Raw genomic sequence first — 19645 nt, 5'->3', positions numbered from 1 at the left:
CCAAACTCATGAGTAACGAATATACATTAATTTAAAGAAAGAGCTGTTGAAATCCTCTTATCAATTCTAAGCAGTCCCTGGGCTCACAGAACTCTGTTCTCACCTAGTTTAACTTCCGCATTTTCAGTCAGCAAGACATTCTGCCCTTTAATATCTCGATGAATCACTTTATGCTGGTGCAGGTGACTCAGCCCCTGCAGGGATGAAAAGGTGAGATAGTTAATAGCAGGATAAGCCAAGATGAAAACAACCTATTTTGAATGATTCTCCCCAAATTAAACTCACCCAGAGATACTTTTACAGAATGACATTCACATCTTTGACATACTCATAGTGTTGTTCTCAACAGTAGGCCATTGATCAATATAAATGGGTACTTATTGGTTATCTTTGCAATTCATGGCACTGTGTTAAACAAAATCCCTGCATATTGGATCTGACACTAGATACCACCAGAGCACACTCTGGATGGCATGGTTAGGTTCCCACGCGCAGGAGTTTCAGTTAACAAGGTACCATGAGAAGCGAGGGCTGCCTCAATGTGCTAATTTGCATGAAAAACATCAACACTCTTTGCACAGAAGACAACCCTGATTTAACTAAATCTTCACGTGGAGGGAGCAATATTTGAATTGAAAAGTTAAAAGTTACCTTGAGTTTTACAATTTTATAACTGAACACAATAAAATATTTCTAAGGGCAGCCAAGAATTTTCCCACTGGTTTTAGCCAATGTGGTTCAAAAGAAAACCATCTCTATTCACTCAGTGGGCATTCTGTCACTGTCATTTTTAGTACTTAATGATTTTGGTGACTTTGTGCTCATTATATGAGACAATCATTCTGTGACATCCACACCTGATGATGTACCATATTTCCATGAATTACTCTGATTTTGGCTTTTTTGCGTTGTGAGTTCTATAAGCTACAGATTTACTCTAAGGTAGTCACATATTTTTCAGATAAATTATGATCTAAAAGAAGCTAAAATTAGAGCCTTGAAGGAAAGCATGCTATATTCTACCATTATTAGTTCAAAGAACTATGTATCCAAGTGTCTTTTATTATTTACGATTTTCTTCTTTTAATTGTTGGCCACAAACACAAAATAGAATAAAAGGTGTGTGCGCGCACACACTCAATATCTGAATTTCCTAGTTGAAGAAATGAGATTCAGCACTAGAGTACAGATGTCCAAGAAATATTCACATGTACATTTAGCATATTAGTAAACATAAATCATGCAACAGGACAGTTTGAGGTACTGTCATAGACTGGGTAAAAAACTACCTTTCTTATCTAGTCAGTTTGGCCTAAGGTGGGCATCAAACAGATTTAAATGCATAGTTTTTACAGTCTATGAACAACCCGTAAATCCTCAAGAGAAGGGCTGAGGATCCCCCTCCCTCCTCTACCCTCTGAGTGTTCAGAAGCAGACACCAAGAGCATACAAGTGAGCCAAAGCCTGTACTGAATGGGATCATACAATATAGGGAAGATCAGCTCTGATAATTCTCCTGATCACTTCCAGGTGATCAACTATTCCTACCAGGGAGTCACCTTATGTCAAATCCTGGTATCATTTGGGAGAAGGTATTGGAAAGAAGAAGAAAAACCACTATTTTCACAAATTTTAAAACAAGGGATGGTACAAACTTTCTTTCTGCTTTTAGAACCCTGAAGATTGACCCTTGTACCCAGAAGTGCAAATGGGGATAACCAGCCCTGGAAACCTGAGAAATTTCTGGTGGCACTCACAGTGTGGTCTAGAGGATGAAGTAATCCATCATGGTTTCCTGGAGTGAGTTTAAGTCATGAATTCAAGTTAAGTTAATGGCACATCAAAACACAGAGACAAATGTCAGATGAGAAGATCAGCAGATAGACAGGTTGTTTCCCCTCAAATTGTGTTTTGTGTTCTTTTTAAAGAAATCTTTACACGGAAGGGTAGGGAGGGTAAGTATAGAAGTTCACTGGATCAGACAAAGGGGAATGAAGGGAAGGGAGAGGGATGGACATAGGAAAGACAGTAGAATAAATGGACATAACTTTCCTATGCTCATGTATGAATACACAACAGGTATAACTCCACATCATGTTCAACCCTAAGAAATGGGATCTATATTGTAATGGGTTGCACCCCATGTAACATGTATAATATGTGAAAAATACACCCTACTATCATGTATATCTAAAAACAACAAATAAAAAAATCTTTTTGCTACCTTAAGCTATAGGTATATTATTCTCTGTTTTCTTATAAGAACATCAGTTTTTTACTTTTCACCTATTTTAAGTTTTTAAATATGGTAAAAAGCAGGTATCAATCTCATGTTTACATATGAGTCATCAACTTTTGCTCATAAGAGCATTTTTTTTTTAATCCATAACAACATTTGTTTTGCCATAAACACGGTGTTCATGTGATGTAGGTCTGTTCAGAGACTATTTTTCCTCCCCTTTTGGTAACAGGGATTGAACCCAGGGTTACTTAACCACTGAGCTACACCCCCAGAACTTTTTTATTTTTTACTTTGAGACAGAGTTTTGCTAAGTTGCTGAGGCTGACCTTGACCTTGTGATCCTCCTGCCTCAGCCTCCTGAGTTACTGGGATTACAGGGGTGCACCATCATGCCTGGCTGTTCAAGGGCCTTGAGTCTGTTCCTTTGGTCCCTGTCTAGTCTACGACAATACCATTCTGTCTTAATTACTTACTAGTTTTTTAAAGAAATCCTGATAACTGGGGGCATAAGTCTTCCACTTTTGTTTTTCTTCTTTAGGATTGCTTTGGTGGTTCTGGGTGACATTTCCATATAATTTCTAAAAATCAGATCATCACTGTGCACAAATATACCTACAGGAATTTTGATTGGGAGTTCAAAAGATATGGATAAAACTGGGGAGAAATGACATCTTTACCACATTGAGTCTCTGATCCATTAAATGGCATACAACTCCAATTATTAAGGTCTTTATAAATCTCTCTCAGGAACTTTGTGTCGTTTTTAGAGTAGATGCCATTTACTTCTTTCTGTATATTTCTAGATATTTGACTTTTTATGCTATTGTCAATGCTATCATTTAAAAATTTTATTTCTCTTTGTATTTTGCTTAATTTGGTTTGCATTTAAGGCCCGGTCAGTATCTATTTACATCTTCCTTCCTTTTTAATGCTCATCCACTGATTCATCCATTTGCAGCATGTAATCTATCTCTCAAAGGCATATCTTGGACATGTAGTGAACAACAATTTTAACTTTTGTTCCCTTAAATTAAGAAGACTGAGCTTATAAATAAATGATGATCATCAGGCGAATCTAGCAAGAATGCTCTGTAGACCTATAATCAGCTCTGTATTAGCAGCAAGAGAAAAATTAAAACTAGTTTAAGTGAACTACAATGCACCCAATTACCTTCTTCTCCCCAAACTGAGTACAGTAAATATGACAGGATTGTCTTTACCTCCTGATGATGAGATTTGTGGGTAAAACTGGTAGAACAAGCAGTCTTATCTAGCTCTTTTGATTACTTTAAGTAATTAGGCCTCAAAGAGTCTTTTAAAAATAAAATTAGTTAAACTAGCTTCTATGTAAAGAAATTACTAAAATCACATAATCCTGAAACACTTTAAGTGCAGGGAAGGCATCACCATATTAATTATAATACAAATGGATTACCTCAAATGACCCATCTTAAAACAACCCATTTCCTAAATCTGTCTTTATACTACACTACTTTTATGATAAAAAAAATCAGATTTCTAATTAGATACATCACTGGAAGTGAATCCTTGGCCAAAGGAAATCACCTGATGTCAACCTCCAAATGACAGTGCACATGACCTATGAAAATGGCACAGGCCCATCAGAGCAGAACTGCGTGCCCAACCACCATCACCACCAGCAGTTAGAGTAACCTTCAAGGAGGGACGCAGAGATGGCACACTTGTGAATCACGCTAGAAGGCCACAGCACCACAGCACCCCCCAACATACCCTGTTTTGCTTGATGACTTTGGGAAATAGGTTGATCCCCATTTGTCACCTACCCGCAAGATCTCCCTGCAGATGTATGCGATCCATTCTTCTTTCAGGGTGTTACCTTTCGTGTTCTTGATCAGGTCAGTGACAGAGCCAGCGCCACAAAACTCCATCACCAACTGGCAAAGGAAGCAAACGAGCCATTGTTATTGTTACACTTCACAGCATCTACCAAGTCGGGTGAAGAAAGCAGATGGTATTCTAGTTGGCTGTTTGGGAATGCCAAACCTGCAAAAAAAAATGTGAGGCTAAAACAGAAGCGCTTGTCTTAATATCATACTACAGTGATAGAAAGATTGTTTTTAAAATTTTCAACCTATAAGTTAACAGTTGGAAATTGATGGATATATCTATATTCTAAATTGCTTTTTTTTTTTTTACTGGGGTCAGGTAGGTGGCTCAGAATCAGTTGAGATTATCTGTACTTTCTCCCCAGCACAAGAATGCTTATCTCCTACAAGCAGGACCATTCCCCTGTCTGAAGACCTATGGTTCTGCAGTCAGTGCCAAGTTAGGACAACAGAAGTGCACATTGTTTATGTTATTGGTTTGTAACTGGCACTGTAAGCTGTCAGAGTGGGGACGATCTGTTTTTAATTAACTTCGGTAAATGTTCCCAGGAGGTTGGACACATCAAATAAATTCAATAAACAATAAACTCTAATTTAGCACCTTTCATCCAAAAAGCTCCAAGCACTCTATAAATATAAACTCATTACGGCACTCAGCAACTTTATAAAATAGGCAGAAAATAAACATTGCCCTTACTTAACAGCAAAGTAGAGCCTAGAAGAGGAACAGGAGTCTACATGATTTTACATCCATTTTCTAGGCTTAGAAAGGAAATATCCATTTCTATCTTTTTGCCTTCAAATGCATTTCTCAACAAAGTCATCTTCTTAGATATTTATATTGCTTTTGGTAATTACATAAAAATAATTCAGAATAATTAGTAATCAATCCCTGACTTGACAGTAGAGAAAGAACTAAAACAGATACATGGTAAAATCACATTGATGGTTTTGGCTTTGTGCAAATGTGTATGTCTGATATCAGCACTGTGTCACTAGGTCCTAAAAGATACCCACCAGGATGCAAAATCTGCAGGCAGGAATCCCGTTTTCTTTTTGTCTGTGTGCCTAATAGAACCTCAATAAAAAGTTACGAAATGAGTTCCGTGAGTGAGTTTCCAATGCCTGGTCTGATTTGACTTATGATTTCAAAAAGCCTGGGTTACTTATAAAACCCACCCATCTTCTCCAAAGGAGGGGCAGAAGTTTCAAGGCTTACAAGAAGCTTTTACAGGGAGGTACTACAACAGACTACATTCCAACCAGAATAAGTGACAAATTTCCCATATGTAAGGGAAGCTATCAAAGACCAAAGATTCATGTCAAAAAGGACTCTAGTCATTGACTAGAACAATACTGGCAATGTCTAGAAACACATTAAATATGCTTAATTAAATGTGTTAATAAAGTAACCTCCCAAGAACAAAATTGGCAATATTAGAAGAAAATAATAAACCAACTTATTCTTTTGAGAACTAGTTAAAGTGGGGGGAGGGTTCTGGTTTATTCTTTCTTTTTCTTCAACTGTAAGATTTACTTTTAGTGACAGAAATGTATTCTTTCTTACACTAATTTTACCACTGGAGAGCTAAATAATAAAACATGGAAAACTTCTATTCATGAAAGCAGATATCCCATTTAACAAATGATGAAGGCATAATAGAACTACATTGTCATTATTTGTACCTCCTAATGAACAGACTTCGGGTAATGATTATCAGTTGTTGCTAACATAAACAAGTAAGAAATAACTAAGATTTGCTTCTTGATAGAAGAACAAAGCATCACCTAAGAGGTAGTGTTGCCAAAAACCAAAAAAACAAAAACCTGAATCTGCTGGAGCCTCTAGTTCTTTCCACCCACAACTTACAGGAAATCAGCTAAGTCTAGACTAGGAAACTTGTCTAGACAAATTGTTTCTTCACCAAATGAGTTGCAAAGGGAAAGAAAAGAGAGTTGGAAGGGAAACCTGTAGATATAAAATGTTTTTTAAAGTAAATCAACAGGGGCTGGGGCTGTCTCTCCATGGCAGAGCACTTGCCTAGCACGCATGAGGTACTGGGTTTGATCCCTAGCATCACATAAAAATAAACAAATAAATGCATGCTGTCCATCTACAACTACAAAAAAAAAAAATTTCAATTTAAAAAACAAATTACAATGGATACATCTTATGTGGACACTAAAACAGATACATAAATATAAATAAATTACTAAATTTCTAAAAAAAAGCTAAAATATTTTTGAGACTGTTACAACTTTGCGTACAGACTTAGATAGTTGATAATGCTAAGGAAATAAGATTAGCATTTTTAGAAGTGTGATAATGGTTCTGTGGTTAGTAAAAAAAATGTTCTTGTCTTTTAAAGAAATATGCAGACATACTTATGGATACAAGTGTATCACAGTTTCTTCTACAAATGATGGTGGGACAACTCAACTGGATATCCACATGTAGAACAATGGTGTTCGACCTTTACCTCCCACCATATGCAAAAATGTTAACTCAAAAATAATCAAAGACCTAAATTTTTGTTTGTTTGATTTTAGCATTAGAGACCTAAATGTAAGAGCTAAAACTATTAAACTTTTAAGAGAAAAAAAAAAAATTCTCAGGGACCTTTCTTCTTGAATCTTTTCAATGACTCTTCTTGAAACCTTTCAATGGATTCTTAGACACTGCAACAATTCACTAGTGACAAAAGAAAAAAATATTAATTTCATCAAAATTATACACTATTGTGCATTAAAGGACACTTTATTAAGAGTGAAGGGATAACCCAATAGAATATAAATATATATACAAATTGTTTACCTGACAAGGGCCTAGTATCCGGAATATATAAAGAACATTTACAACTCAACAATGAGAAGACAAGAAATTCAATTTAATGGGCAAAAGCCTTGACATCTCTCTAAAGAAGGATAACCAAAAAATGGCTAATAATCACATGAAAAGCTGTTCAGCATCATTAGTCATTAGGAAAATACATATTAAACCCATAGGGAAGTGTCACTTTATACCCATGAGGATGACTATAATTTTTAAAAATGTAGGGAAATCCGAATCTTCATCCATTGCTGAAGGCACTGTAACATGGTGCAGTCACTGTGGCCAACAGTTCATGAGACCCTCAATGAGATGAACACAGAATTGATAGAGAACTCAGTAATTCTACTTCTAGATGTATACCCAAAACACTGAAAACAGATGTTTTTTTAAAAAAAAAAAAAAAAAAAAAAAACCTGAATAAGAATGTCCAAAGTAGTGCTATTCACAATAGATAAAAGTTGGAAATAACCAAAATATCCATCAACAGATGAACAAACAAAAAGTGTAATGGATGAAGTCTAGATAGAGGATACATCATGGATGAATCAAGAAAACATTATGCTAAGTGAAAGTGAAAGCAGCCAGAAAAAGAAAGAATATATATATATATATTCCATTTATATGAAATATCCAAAATAGGCAAATCCATGAAGAGAGAAAGCAGATTAGTGGCTTCCGGGTACTGGGTGGGGAAAACAGGAGTGACTGCTTAATGAATACAGTTTTCTTTTAGGATGATGGAAAATTCTGGAACCAAATAATAGTAATGGATTGTTCAACACTGTGAATATACTGAATGCCACTGAATTGTACACTTTAAAATGATTAGGATTTAGGTAAATATGGTATTATGTGTATTTTTTTCAGAATTTTTAAAGAAAATTATAAATATGTTTCAAATTAATCCTAGAAGAGGGGGAATTTGATGAATTTGTAGATAGAGTGGGATTAGCCACTGGTAGAAAAGTGTTCATCATACTGCTCTAGATATGTGATTTTGGAGGGGATCCTCCATAAAACCAAGTTCAACAAAAACCATTATGTAGCTGACTAAAATTCAATGCCAGCAGAACAGTCCAAAGAAACATCCTTGTGTAGAATGGAAAGAAATATTTTCTCAAGTGAACAAAACACTTGTGCCTTTTCTTTCAATCTCATTTTGAAAAAAACCAAGCGACCAGACCTCCCATGAATGTGTCCACTGCTCCGGGATCAGCTGGAGATACTGTCCTGACCCTGTGCTGCATTAGGCCACATAATTGTAGTTCCCAGGGAAAGCAGTGGAAGCCCAGTGACTCTAGTCTTTCAAAATTAGATTGGACAAAATACTTTCAAGTCTTCAGTAGGAAACAATTCTACTCTAGCCAGGCACTAATGTCAGTGATTTCTATAATTTGCTTCTCCATTCAGCTCCAGCTGAAGGCTGCTGAATTCTTTTCATCTCACAGTGGAACAAAATGATTGTTAAATTATGTAATGGGATTTTTTTTTTTTAAGAAAGAAAGAAACCAGCACTTGGTAGCAAGGGGTTCCTGCAGCCACACAGCAATACTGATAATTACTGCTACCACACAGTGGGGAGGCCTCCCCATAAGCAACCTCATCACATTAATAAACAGAGACAGGGCTCCACATGCCAAGCCCAGCAGCAATAAGTCAATAACTTCACATCTCACAAGGAAGACATGATGGATCATTAATATTCTCCTCAAAGAAAGTTCTCAAAGAGTTTATGCTGGAACAAAAATATTTGTTAACGTTTGCTGAGAATTTACCATGTGCCAAGGACTGGGTGAAATGATTTACCACTTAGTCATTACAAAACTGTTGTCTTTCTAGTCTCCTTCTCTTAATTCCTTTATTTATTTGGAAGCGGATATTGTTAAGGTCTACAGCCTTATGCATAGTATATAATCATTAATCAGCTAACACAGTTATAAAGTATACTGCTTTCTAAATTACCAGCTTTGAGACTTTGGGCAGGTTCCCTAACCACCCATCACCACTATGCTAAAATACAAAATAAAAGCATCAACTTTATAGGTTTGATGTGAGCATTCCTTGAGTCTATTGATATAAAATTTCTCATGGCCAGAAATCTCAAAATATATCTATTACTTTTCTTTTTCTTTTTTGAGCAGAGGAGAGGTACCTGGGATTCAATTCAGGGGCACTCGACTTCTGAGTCACATCCTCAGCCCTATTTTGTATATTATTTAGAGACAGGGTCACACTGAGTGGCTTATCGCCTCACCCTTGCTGAGGCTGGCTTTGAACACAGACCCTCCTGTCTCAGCCTCCCAAGCCGCTGGGATTACAGGCGTGAGCATTTTTCCATTGTTTATTTGGTTTGCATTGTAAAAGACAAGGAGGAGGAGTTTCTGACTTGGAGGGGGACATCAATAGGTCCTCAAGGCCCACTTTACTGGGATTGGGGAAGAGTCAGAGTGAGAGATGCTGAAAGGGTATCAGGACATATGTTCCTAAAACTTCTATTAAGAAAAGAGTACCAAGGACACACGGCGTGGTTTTAAAAGTTTGTATCACAGCAAAAAGACACAGTGGTACATACGAGGACAGTGGATCTTTCTGTTTGGAAGGTGGTGGTAATGCAAGTGGGGGAAGGAGAGATGAAAATCACTCTTCCATTTGAAACTGTCATTCAATACCAACTAAACAAATAATGGGTCAGAAACAAATTAGCATGCCTGCCACTGGAAGTAAAGAAGGAAGATGAAGTTGAAGGTGGAAAAGAAATGTGCTCAGGCATGCTGGGCCTGGCCTGGTGCATGAATTCTAAAAAGAGCTCAGTGTAGCACCATCAAATGATCAGAAATGAGGATTCCTGCATGAGGTGGACATGAATAGTTATTCCTATATAAATAAAAAGAGACTAAGTTTTTGAAACAGGGTTTTGACATATTTCACCATTTGCATGGTTGATTGTTACATATTTTTGTCAGCTGTCTCACATTTCTGACAAGTGTGAGATTTTTCTCTCAGAGGTTGGGAGGCACTTATTATGCCCTCCGGTGCACCCCCAACCCCAGGTTTACAACTGATGAAAGAGGCCCCAGCCTCAGCTGATCCCAGAGGAGTTTCAGAAGCACCAAGATCGCCCTGAACTCACCTCCTTCCCAAGACACAGACAAGGGCCTGTAGAACAGAATCACCAGATGAGGTCATTTAGAGCCTTCCTTTTCCAACCCCAGAAACCCCTGAAAATTTTTAAAAAGGTTAATTCTCAGAAGCTAGGGTGATTTCTGAGGTCCCTAAAGGATTTGCTCACTTTCTAGTTAATTGGTTTTTAGTTCCTGAAACAAGGCCCTAAGATAGTATTTTAAAATGGTGTGCACTAACCCAGAATACAGTGAAAGGAACTCATTACCCACCCCCGCCCCCTGCCCCAATGTCACTGGTCAGTCACCCACAGAATAAATAACTATTAACAGATAGCTCTCTTTAATAGTAAAAGGAGGTGTAGGAGCAAAAGGTAAGAAAGGGGAGCAGGCAGATGAAGGGCTTCCGAAAATGAACCAAGCAGGTGAAGAGACACCCTAAAAAAGGATGGGAAAGTATGTGGTGCACATCTGCAATCCCAGTGGCTCAGGAGACTAAGACAGGAGGATCACAAGTTCAAGGCCAGCCTCAGCAACTTAGCGAAACTGTCTCAAAATAAAAACTAAAAAGGGCTGGGGATGTGACTCAGTGGTTAAGCACCTCTTGGTTTAATCCCTGCTACCAAAAAAAAAAAAAAGAAAAGAAAAGAAAAGAAAGAAAAGAAAAAAGGGTGGGAAAAAAAATTTCCAAGGATTCACAACTCTGCAAATGATCAGGGTACTGACCTTGAAAGTCCAAAAACCTCAGTGAGACACAAGATATTTTTTTAACATGTGTGGTTAGAACAGCCATGGCTCTCATCTGCATGATTTATGAAGGTGTAAACCAAACCGACATTCTGTAACTTTGTTAGAGAAGAGCTGTTTCATTCACCAAAAGTAGTTTAAGTCTCACAATATAAAAAATATGTATATAGGAACATAAAACAAAAATAGGTTGGTCCACACATGAATACATTTATCATTCAACTGACCAACTAAAGTAAAGTAAGACTGTTAAGCATTTCAAATTTGAAAAGCAACCTCAACAGCCTTTTGCAATCATTTTGAAATTAGCATGTATGGGGGGGGCCTCTTTTGGTTTCTGTATTTTATTTTTAGACTTGAAAAGAGAATGCGTGAAGTACCAATTCTAAGTTTTCCAAAGATAAGAAAATGAGTCCCATGGTTGTGAAGTGTTTCAAACTTGGTCAATAAGTCTTCTGGACAATGAATAACTTTATACTTTGAGAATGACAAAGGCACTTTGAATATACTGAGCCTATTTTGTATTTTGAGCAACCAGAGCCTGTCCAAAGGGCACCCTCCCACACATGCTCAATCGCTGCCCATGTTGAGTAGACAGACAGCTCAGACTCAGCACGAGAACATTCAAGGAAATGCTAGAGAAATTAGCTATGCTGGGACTCGAATTTCACAGTAGGCATGCGTGATCTTCTGCAGAATTGTTGTTGGGAGGAGTACATCATTAATGTCCATTATGTCCACAAGCCCAATTGTAGAAGCTAACCTCCAGGAAGTAAGAAATGGTACAATTCTGTATCTCAGAATGTTACAACCAAATAGAAGAATTTGGGGTGAGAATCAAGGAGTAAGTTTTCAGACAAGTTAAAAATAGGAAAAGAGAAGCCAGGCGTGGTGGCACATACCAACTGTAATCCCAGAGACTCGGGGGGTTGAGTTAGGTGGATCACAAGTTCAAAGCCAGGCCTAAGCAACTTAGTGAGACCCCAAGCAACTTAGTGAGACCCTGCCTCAAAATAAAAAAATAAAAAGGAGCGGGGGTGTAGCTTAGCAGTTGAGTGCCCCTGCATTCACTCCCTAGTACTTAAAAAAAAGAAAAAGAAAAGGAAAAGAGAAATACTAGCCTTAGAGCATTTGGGAATAAGCATCTTGGTAGTGAAGAATTTTGAGGTGTGTTCAGTGTAAATAGGAACATTGGCTGAAAATTAACCTAAAAAAGGAACTAGAAGTTTTACTTAGACCATTAGCAAAATAACTTGGGACATACATGAAGTCCTTTTGCTAAGATGAAAAGCAGTTTAAACACAATTCTAATGAAATTCTTTGCGGGTAGAAGAAGGAATTGGTTGTCTCATTATTGTCAAGGAATCATCCATTAATTTAGGTGTAGCATAAAATCTGTTGATATCTGGGCATCTTATGTTTTGTCTCTGTAGGTCACGCAACTGCGACATCTGACAGATTGTTTATAATTATTCTTCCTACCATTTCAGGCACTCCTGTATTGACTAAATTCAACCTTTAGAAATCTTCTATTCACAAATAATGAGATTCAAACATTTCTCCAGATGAGTGACCTAGCTTCTACCTATGAAGGGAGTTCTTCACTCATAAAAGAGAAGATCACTGATTAAAAACATTTTTTTTAAAAGGGAAAATCTCATTTCTGGTACATAGAACTAAGAGAAAATTTAATTAACTATTCAAAGGCTCTGCTACAGGTGGTTGAATTTTTAATAGTGTTACCTGTAGCCCCTTACTTTTAAATTGTAAAACAATCAAAAATGAAGTAGGCGTGGTTTCTGCCAAGCCAAGATGCCACAGCAATTTAAATCTAAACTATGGCAGATTTCAGTTTGGGGGTTCTGGCCAATGGCAGTGCAGATTCTAGAAAGGGTCTCTATTTGGGATTGAAATGAGTTCACATCTTAGTTCATCTTGGTGGCTTTTCTGGATGGTCTTACACAAGCCTGGGCAAGTACTGCAAGAGCGTGAGGTTGAGGATGAAGGGGAGACAAGAGACTGATGGGGCCTCTGGCGCAAAGTGGAGTGGCATGTGTCCTGCTAGCAGCTGGCAGACTGTTCTAACATATTGCTGCTATTTAGGATTTCAGGACCAATATTTTTAGATCATTTGATTTTTTCAAACTTTTCAAGAAATCCAGACTTTTGTGTGAAACTGCTCAATTTTTCTAATGTTGGCATAATTAAAACACTATTACCTTCTGTGAACCAAATTAAACATATTTAGCCTCTGTGTGCCAGTTTGCCAACTCAGACCTAGTCCAACATCACCATTTTATCTATCTATCTATCTATCTATCTATCTATCTATCTATCTATCTATCTTTGGTACTGAGGATTGAACCATTCACCACTCACTGAGCCACATCCCCAACCCTATTTTGTATTTTATTTAAAGACAGGGTCTCATTGAGTTGCTTAGCACCTTTGCTTTAGTGCTGAGCCTGGCTTTGAACTTGTGATCCTCCTGCCTCAGCCTCCTGAGAAGCTGGAATTACAGGCATGCACCACCATGCCTAGCTAACAAAATCATCATTTTTATAAGGTAAAAACCAAATGCCAGAGACACTTGCCTCTGCCAAGGCTAGAAAACAGGTCTCTGGATTGCAGCTAACTGCTAGAACATTTCTCAAAAGCATACAATATAATTTCCTGACTCCTGTTCTACAAGACTGCAGCATTACAATACAGTTAAAGGAATATTGAACCATTACACTGTAATAACCTGTGATATTTTGATCACTGTGTATTTAGGAAGCGAATTAGAAATGTATTTGCTTTTATAAGACATTATGGCCTGTGATTGTTATGGTGGTATCAAAAGAGAAAGAAAAAGAAGGTAGATTTTGTGCTTTCATTTTAGAGAAATTAGTCCATTTAATTGATAGTACTCCTCACTCCTGCTATCTGATCGGCATATAGCAAAACAGGACAGCCTCTCTGCCCTGAGATCAGCAGAACGAGATGGTAATGTTGTGTGTCAGAGTTCGACTTGTTTCTTAGAGATCAGAATCTTTATTGAAAGAACTCTCTTTTTTGATTTCCGGATCAGGCCCTGAGCAGATGATAAAGGAGAATCACTTGGCCATTATCAGAAGTAGTTGTGTTTCTACAAAGAGCTGGTACTAAACAAGAGTTTATCTCCACAGTGAGACTGATAGAATTCACACAGATTATATTTCAATCAGACACCTGAAATAGCACATATATTGGCTGGAGAGATATTGCAAACTTCTGTCCCCCAGTCACAGCCAAAGAAATATCTGGGGAGTATTTTATGTAGACTGAACACAGGGAATAAATGTTAGAAAGCACTGGTCTTAGTGGCATAAACTATATCTCTATATGACCCATAATAATATTTTTATATCAACATAATCCGAACAAAATACTAATAGTCCAAAGAGTCAACTAACTGTGACCTTTGCAATTATTTGTTGAAAGATTCTCAAAAGGTTTAATGGAATTCTCATAATGTATTTCTTACACTACACAGCAGTCTTAGTAGTAATAGGTAACAGGTCCTACTACCCTCTTTGAATGGCAGGGAAACTGAGGAATGAAGATTAAAAGTGAAGTTAAAACAAGTTTATTTATACAAAAAGCTTCAATTCCATTCAACACCAACCTTTGATTTCAAAACCATCTTTTATGACCAAAAGGAGAAAAATGTAGGGTTTAAGGGCTTGATTCTGACATCAGACAGATGGGGTTAGCTACACACTGGCTCCATCATTGACAATCTCTGGGCTTGGGAAAACTTCCTAACTTCTCTGAGCCTCACTTCTTCATCTGTAGAGTGGAGATAATAATCATGCATTTGTAGAGTGGCTACAAAGATCTAATGAAATAATATGACAATGTTAGCAAATATAATCCTTGGCATATTGATAAGAAGGTGACAAATATTATGCACCACTGTCCTCAGTAACAGAAAACCCAAATTCCAGTGAGTTCTGAATTGTAATAATACACACTATTATACTCTAACCAAATTCCCATCAATTTTGTAATCTGATATTAATCTCCTATTATGTTTCTACACTGCCTTTGCTATTTCAAAATTACTCCTTAGTCTGTTATCACACAGAAGTGCAACCAGAAAAAAAAAAAAAAGGATTTTCTTGCCTGTATGAGGCTGTTCCTAGCTTTTATCTCATCTGTAGTGGTACAGAAACTACTGGACAATTGCTAGCAGAGATGGTCAGAACAGCCCTGTGCATGAACATATTCACTTCCAGGCTCTTGGTTCCCAGCAACCAAAGCCATTTCCATGGGAAGAGCAATTGATCCAGGTGAGAACTGGCAAGTTGAGACTCCTGTTTTCAGGGTATAAGATCTCCCAACCTCCCTTTAATCCCACGCAGATGCAAACAGGCTCACTGCTTTTTCCAAAGGCCAACATGAAAATGGACTGAAGATTTTGCTCATTAAAAAAAACCAAATAAAACAACCTTCCATTGCCTTTCATAGAAATTCAGATAAGCTAACCTGTCACATTTTAAGAGTCTGCATTCTGGACCTACATCATGCATTAGTGAGCTTTGAGGTCCTGTGAAATCGATTAATTTCACCAGGAACCCGAAAAAGAATGACAACTGAATTTCCTGCCAATTAAAAAAAAATCTCAAGATTAGGAAAATGGTGAAAATGAATGAGTTCTACCCTGCTTGATTACCCTTCTCCTTCCCTCAACCAACAACTTGCATATAAATATTTGTATCTATTATGGTTTAGATGTGGTGTCCCTCAAAAGCTCAAAAGACAATGCTAAGAAGGTTTGGAGGAGAAATGATTCGGTTACAGATTTAGCCTAATGGGATTAACTGAGTGGTAACTGGAGATTGGTGGGGCGTGGCTATGGGGTATAAATTTGTATCTGGAGAGTGGATTCTCTTTTGTTCTGCTTTCTGATCACTATGTGCGCTGTTTCCCTCTGCCACTCTTCCACCATGATGTTCTACCTCACCTCGAGCCCTGAGGAATAGAGCCTGCTGTCTATGGATTGAGATCTCTAAAACCATAAGCCTCCAAATAAACTCTTCCTCCTCTACAATGTTTTGGCCGGGTCCATTAATCACAGCAGCGAAGAAAGCTGAATAAAACAATATCCAAGAAAATCAACTATCTTTCTTGGCCCAACTCACAAAAGGAATGGAATTAATGGTTAGAAGTGACTCATCTAGAAACAGCTGCAATGCTTCAGATGATAAGTTGGAAGGTGGTCCCAAAGCCATCTTTTAAAAAAAAAAAAAATGTTGGAATTACAGTCCTGACCAAATGAAAATGCTTTCCACGGATAGCATAAAAATAGCTATCATTCTCTGTCTGTTGTCCATAATGCTGCAATGAACATGGGTGTACAGATGCCTCTTGGACATATTGATTTCATTTCTTTTGGATATAAACTAGAGTGGAACTGCTAGATGATCTGGCAGTTCTATTTCCAATGTTTTGAGGCACCCCCATAAATTGAGGGATGGCCAATATTTTGAGACATCATATTTCCATAAAGACTATACTAATTTACATTCCCACCAGCAGCGCACTTGGGTTCCCTTTTCTCCATATGCTTGCCAACATGATGCGATTTTTGTTTGTCAGTTATACTTCAATAAAACCAGTGGTAGGGCAGGGTAGGGACTGGGACATACTTCAGTGGTAAAGCACTGCCTACCATGTATGAGGCCCTAGGTTCCTTCAAACCTCAGCACTGTAAAACACAAGAACAAGAACAACAACAAAAAACCCTCAAGATAGTGGTTTCCCTTGAGCTGTTGATTAGGAAGAAGCATAAGGGATCCTCCATGGTGCTGGCAATGAATTAGGGAAAAATAACTATCATTTTCTATGTGTCATCTACTACAACTCATGGCAATATGGGATCACGGCTAAACTGGTGGATTCTTTTTTTAAAAAAAACAGATACAGCATTTTATACTTTTATTTTATTTATTCCTTTTTATGTGGTGCCGAGGATCAAACCCATGGCCTCACACATGCTAGGCAAGCACTCCACCACTGAGTCACAAACCCAGCCCCTAAACTGGTGGATTCTTGACAATATAGAAGTCCTTTGGGAAAACAAAGACATTTCAACTAATGCCACCTCATTATGTCCTGTTGAACTTGCAGGCCTACAGGAACCTGTTCTTGAAAGCACCTGTAGCAGCAATATCACTTCCATGGAGAAATGCTTTTTTTTTTTTTTCCAACATAATATTGCTCTGTACTTCCCAACTGCTGAGGAGGATGCAAAGGTACAAGAGGCACAGTCCGTATTTCTCAGAGATCTGACTGTCATTATGAGGAGCGAGGACAGCCCAACAAGAAGCAAGAAAAAAAAAAAAAAAGAGCAGCAGGAAGTGGTTTGGATACCATATTCATGAGAAAGACCAGAAAAAAGTAGACAAGAAAGAGACAATGTTTTAAAAATTAAATTAATGAACTTACTATCCAGGAATAAATATTTTTCCAAACCATCAGTATTACTTCAGACATCTCAACTATATCAATATGGTATTTTCATTTTTCTTTTGTTTTTTAGAAAATTGTGAATAATCATCCATTTATAAATATAGATCTTCATCAATTAATTCCTTGCATCGTGTCTCTTAAATGATTTCCTATTGGTTAACTTGTTCATTCAGCTTTGTATGGTTGCCCCAATATTTATTTAGGATGCATTTTTGTAGGTAGAAATACTAGTTCAAAAGTAAACCACTTTCTTTTTAATGTTTTTTAATTGTAGTTGGACACAGTACCTTTATTTTGTTTATTTATTTTTATGTGGTGCTGAGGATCAAACCCAGCGCCTCATACATGCTAGGCCAGTGCTCTACCACTGAGCCACAACCCCAGTACAAGCACATTCTTTAAAGACATCTCAGTCTCCAAATATCTGCATGTCTGTATGCATACATATGTGCATGTATGTGTTGTGTTTGTGTGCATCTGTGTGTGCTCAGTTGCACTTTAGTTAAGTTGTACCAATATCCATATTCATAAGCAGTGTTTATACGTGTTCATTTAAAAATAATTGCAATGTACTAGGTAAAAATGGTTATCAAACCTTCATTTCTATTATATTTATATTATTAATAACAATAACATTTTAAAAACATATTTTTTGGTAACTGACATTTCTTACTTTTTTAGTTGCTGTCTTGTCCTTAACTCAATCTTTCTCTAAGTAGTTTCCTATTTTTTTCTTTTGATTTGTGAAAAATTCTTCATCTCTGAAAGCTATTAAATTCTTTGCTCACTGTATTTGAAATAAGTATTTTTCCTAAATTAGTTATTTGCATTTTTATTTTTAGGTAATGGGAAATTTTTTAAAATGCTCATCGTCAAATCCATCGAAATTTTTTTGTTGTCATTGATCTCACTTTAGAAATTTATTTTTATAAATTTATAAATTCATTTTCTCCTACTACTTTTACATTTTTAATCTTCACATCCATATCTTCTTACATTTAGAGGCCATAATTAAATCTAAACCTTTTCAGAAATCACATAAAATATTTTATAAAATCAGTGATTACACAAAACAAATGTATTCATTCCAAAGTTGTTTTTGTTGTTGATTTTTTTTAATTTTAAATTTGGAGATGAATCTTACATGGGAAAAACAAAATGTCCCAGCAGCTCTTTTCACTTCCAAAGGTGGAGTATTCAATAGCAAATGACATGAAAATCTTGGTCTTCTCAGCCGCATTGCAAATGCCATAGGTAACTTCTATCCAAGTCTGAGCCCTTGAAGAATTATCCATGAAATAGTCACCACTGGAGCCTCAGGGTTTAGCACAGGCTTTTAGTAGGCACATGATAATTCAGTAAATTTTGTGTGTTAGGTTCATAACAAGACCTCTGGAAGATGAGCAAGACAGTAGGTGTGTAAAAGGGTGTTTCAGAGTCACTAACCCAACAGCATCATGTGAGATGAACTGAAATTTAAGAGACAGGGAAGTAGATTAAGTAGAAGGCTGCGGCACAGTCTGGGCTTCCATCAAAAGTCCCCTACTAGAAGAGTGATTATAAAACTGGAAAAGGGAAGGTCAAACCATGAAAGTTTTTCAAGTCTTCTGAAGGGCTAAATGAATAACATTTCCTATGACAGAAACGAGGAAGGTGAGAAGACGACGATGTGGACCAGGCACAGCAGCAACAAGAAGTGGTGGTTCTGTAACTCTACATCATGTAGAGTTACATCATGTACAGCAGCAACAAGAAGTGGTGGTTTTGTAACTTTGGTTCTGGTACCAAACCTGCTGAATTCTTATTAGTGGGTCTGTCAATCAGAGCTCTCTTATAGACACTCAAAGATCCAGGACTAGGGTACTTTGCTAAGCGGACTGGGGATGCAGGAGAGGAAACATTTGCAGAATCCCTATAGTGGGGTCAGACACTACTATGCTAGGTATTTTACTTATCAAATTGTAATTTATATTTCAGAATTATCCACATTCTAGTCATAGAGAGGACAAAGAATTTTATAGTTAGATCCAACCTCCCCCACTGCTAGCTACACAGACTTGAAACAGTTTATCCTCCCAATAAACTATAGTTTTATCATTTATCATGTAAGAAATTAGAATACTATTTAACTCAATGAATTGAAATAAATTATATAATTCATAAACAGTAAATAGCATGGTACCTAAAATATAATTAAATACAATAAAGAACTATTGATAAGTAGTGGGTAAAAAAAAAAAAAAACAGAATTAACAACCATCTTTGGGAATGGTCTCTATTAAGGGAAAGAGGATTTAAAGATATTGAAAAGATGAAGTGGTGTTCATGAAAATGGGAG

At 37.1% G+C, this 19645-nt stretch overlaps 1 protein-coding gene across 7 annotated transcripts in view; it reads right to left on the bottom strand.

The window, feature by feature from the left end:
* Positions 1 to 19645, bottom strand: part of Tnik (TRAF2 and NCK interacting kinase) — a 383074-nt gene that overhangs the window by 122317 nt on the left and 241112 nt on the right. For all 7 annotated transcript variants that reach the window (XM_015494269.2, XM_048814298.1, XM_048814300.1 and 4 more), the window contains exons 5-6: positions 4048 to 4158; positions 104 to 194 (exon numbers count right to left, since the gene is read on the bottom strand). In XM_015494269.2, coding sequence (XP_015349755.2) covers positions 104 to 194; positions 4048 to 4158 — 202 coding nt within the window. The remainder of the gene's footprint in view (positions 1 to 103; positions 195 to 4047; positions 4159 to 19645) is intronic.

Source organism: Marmota marmota, unplaced genomic scaffold (assembly GCF_001458135.2).
Source record: "Marmota marmota marmota unplaced genomic scaffold, marMar, whole genome shotgun sequence".
Lineage (NCBI taxonomy): Eukaryota > Metazoa > Chordata > Mammalia > Rodentia > Sciuridae > Marmota > Marmota marmota.
Note: the sequence above shows the minus strand (reverse complement) of the source record. Positions and strands in the feature narration are given on the sequence as shown.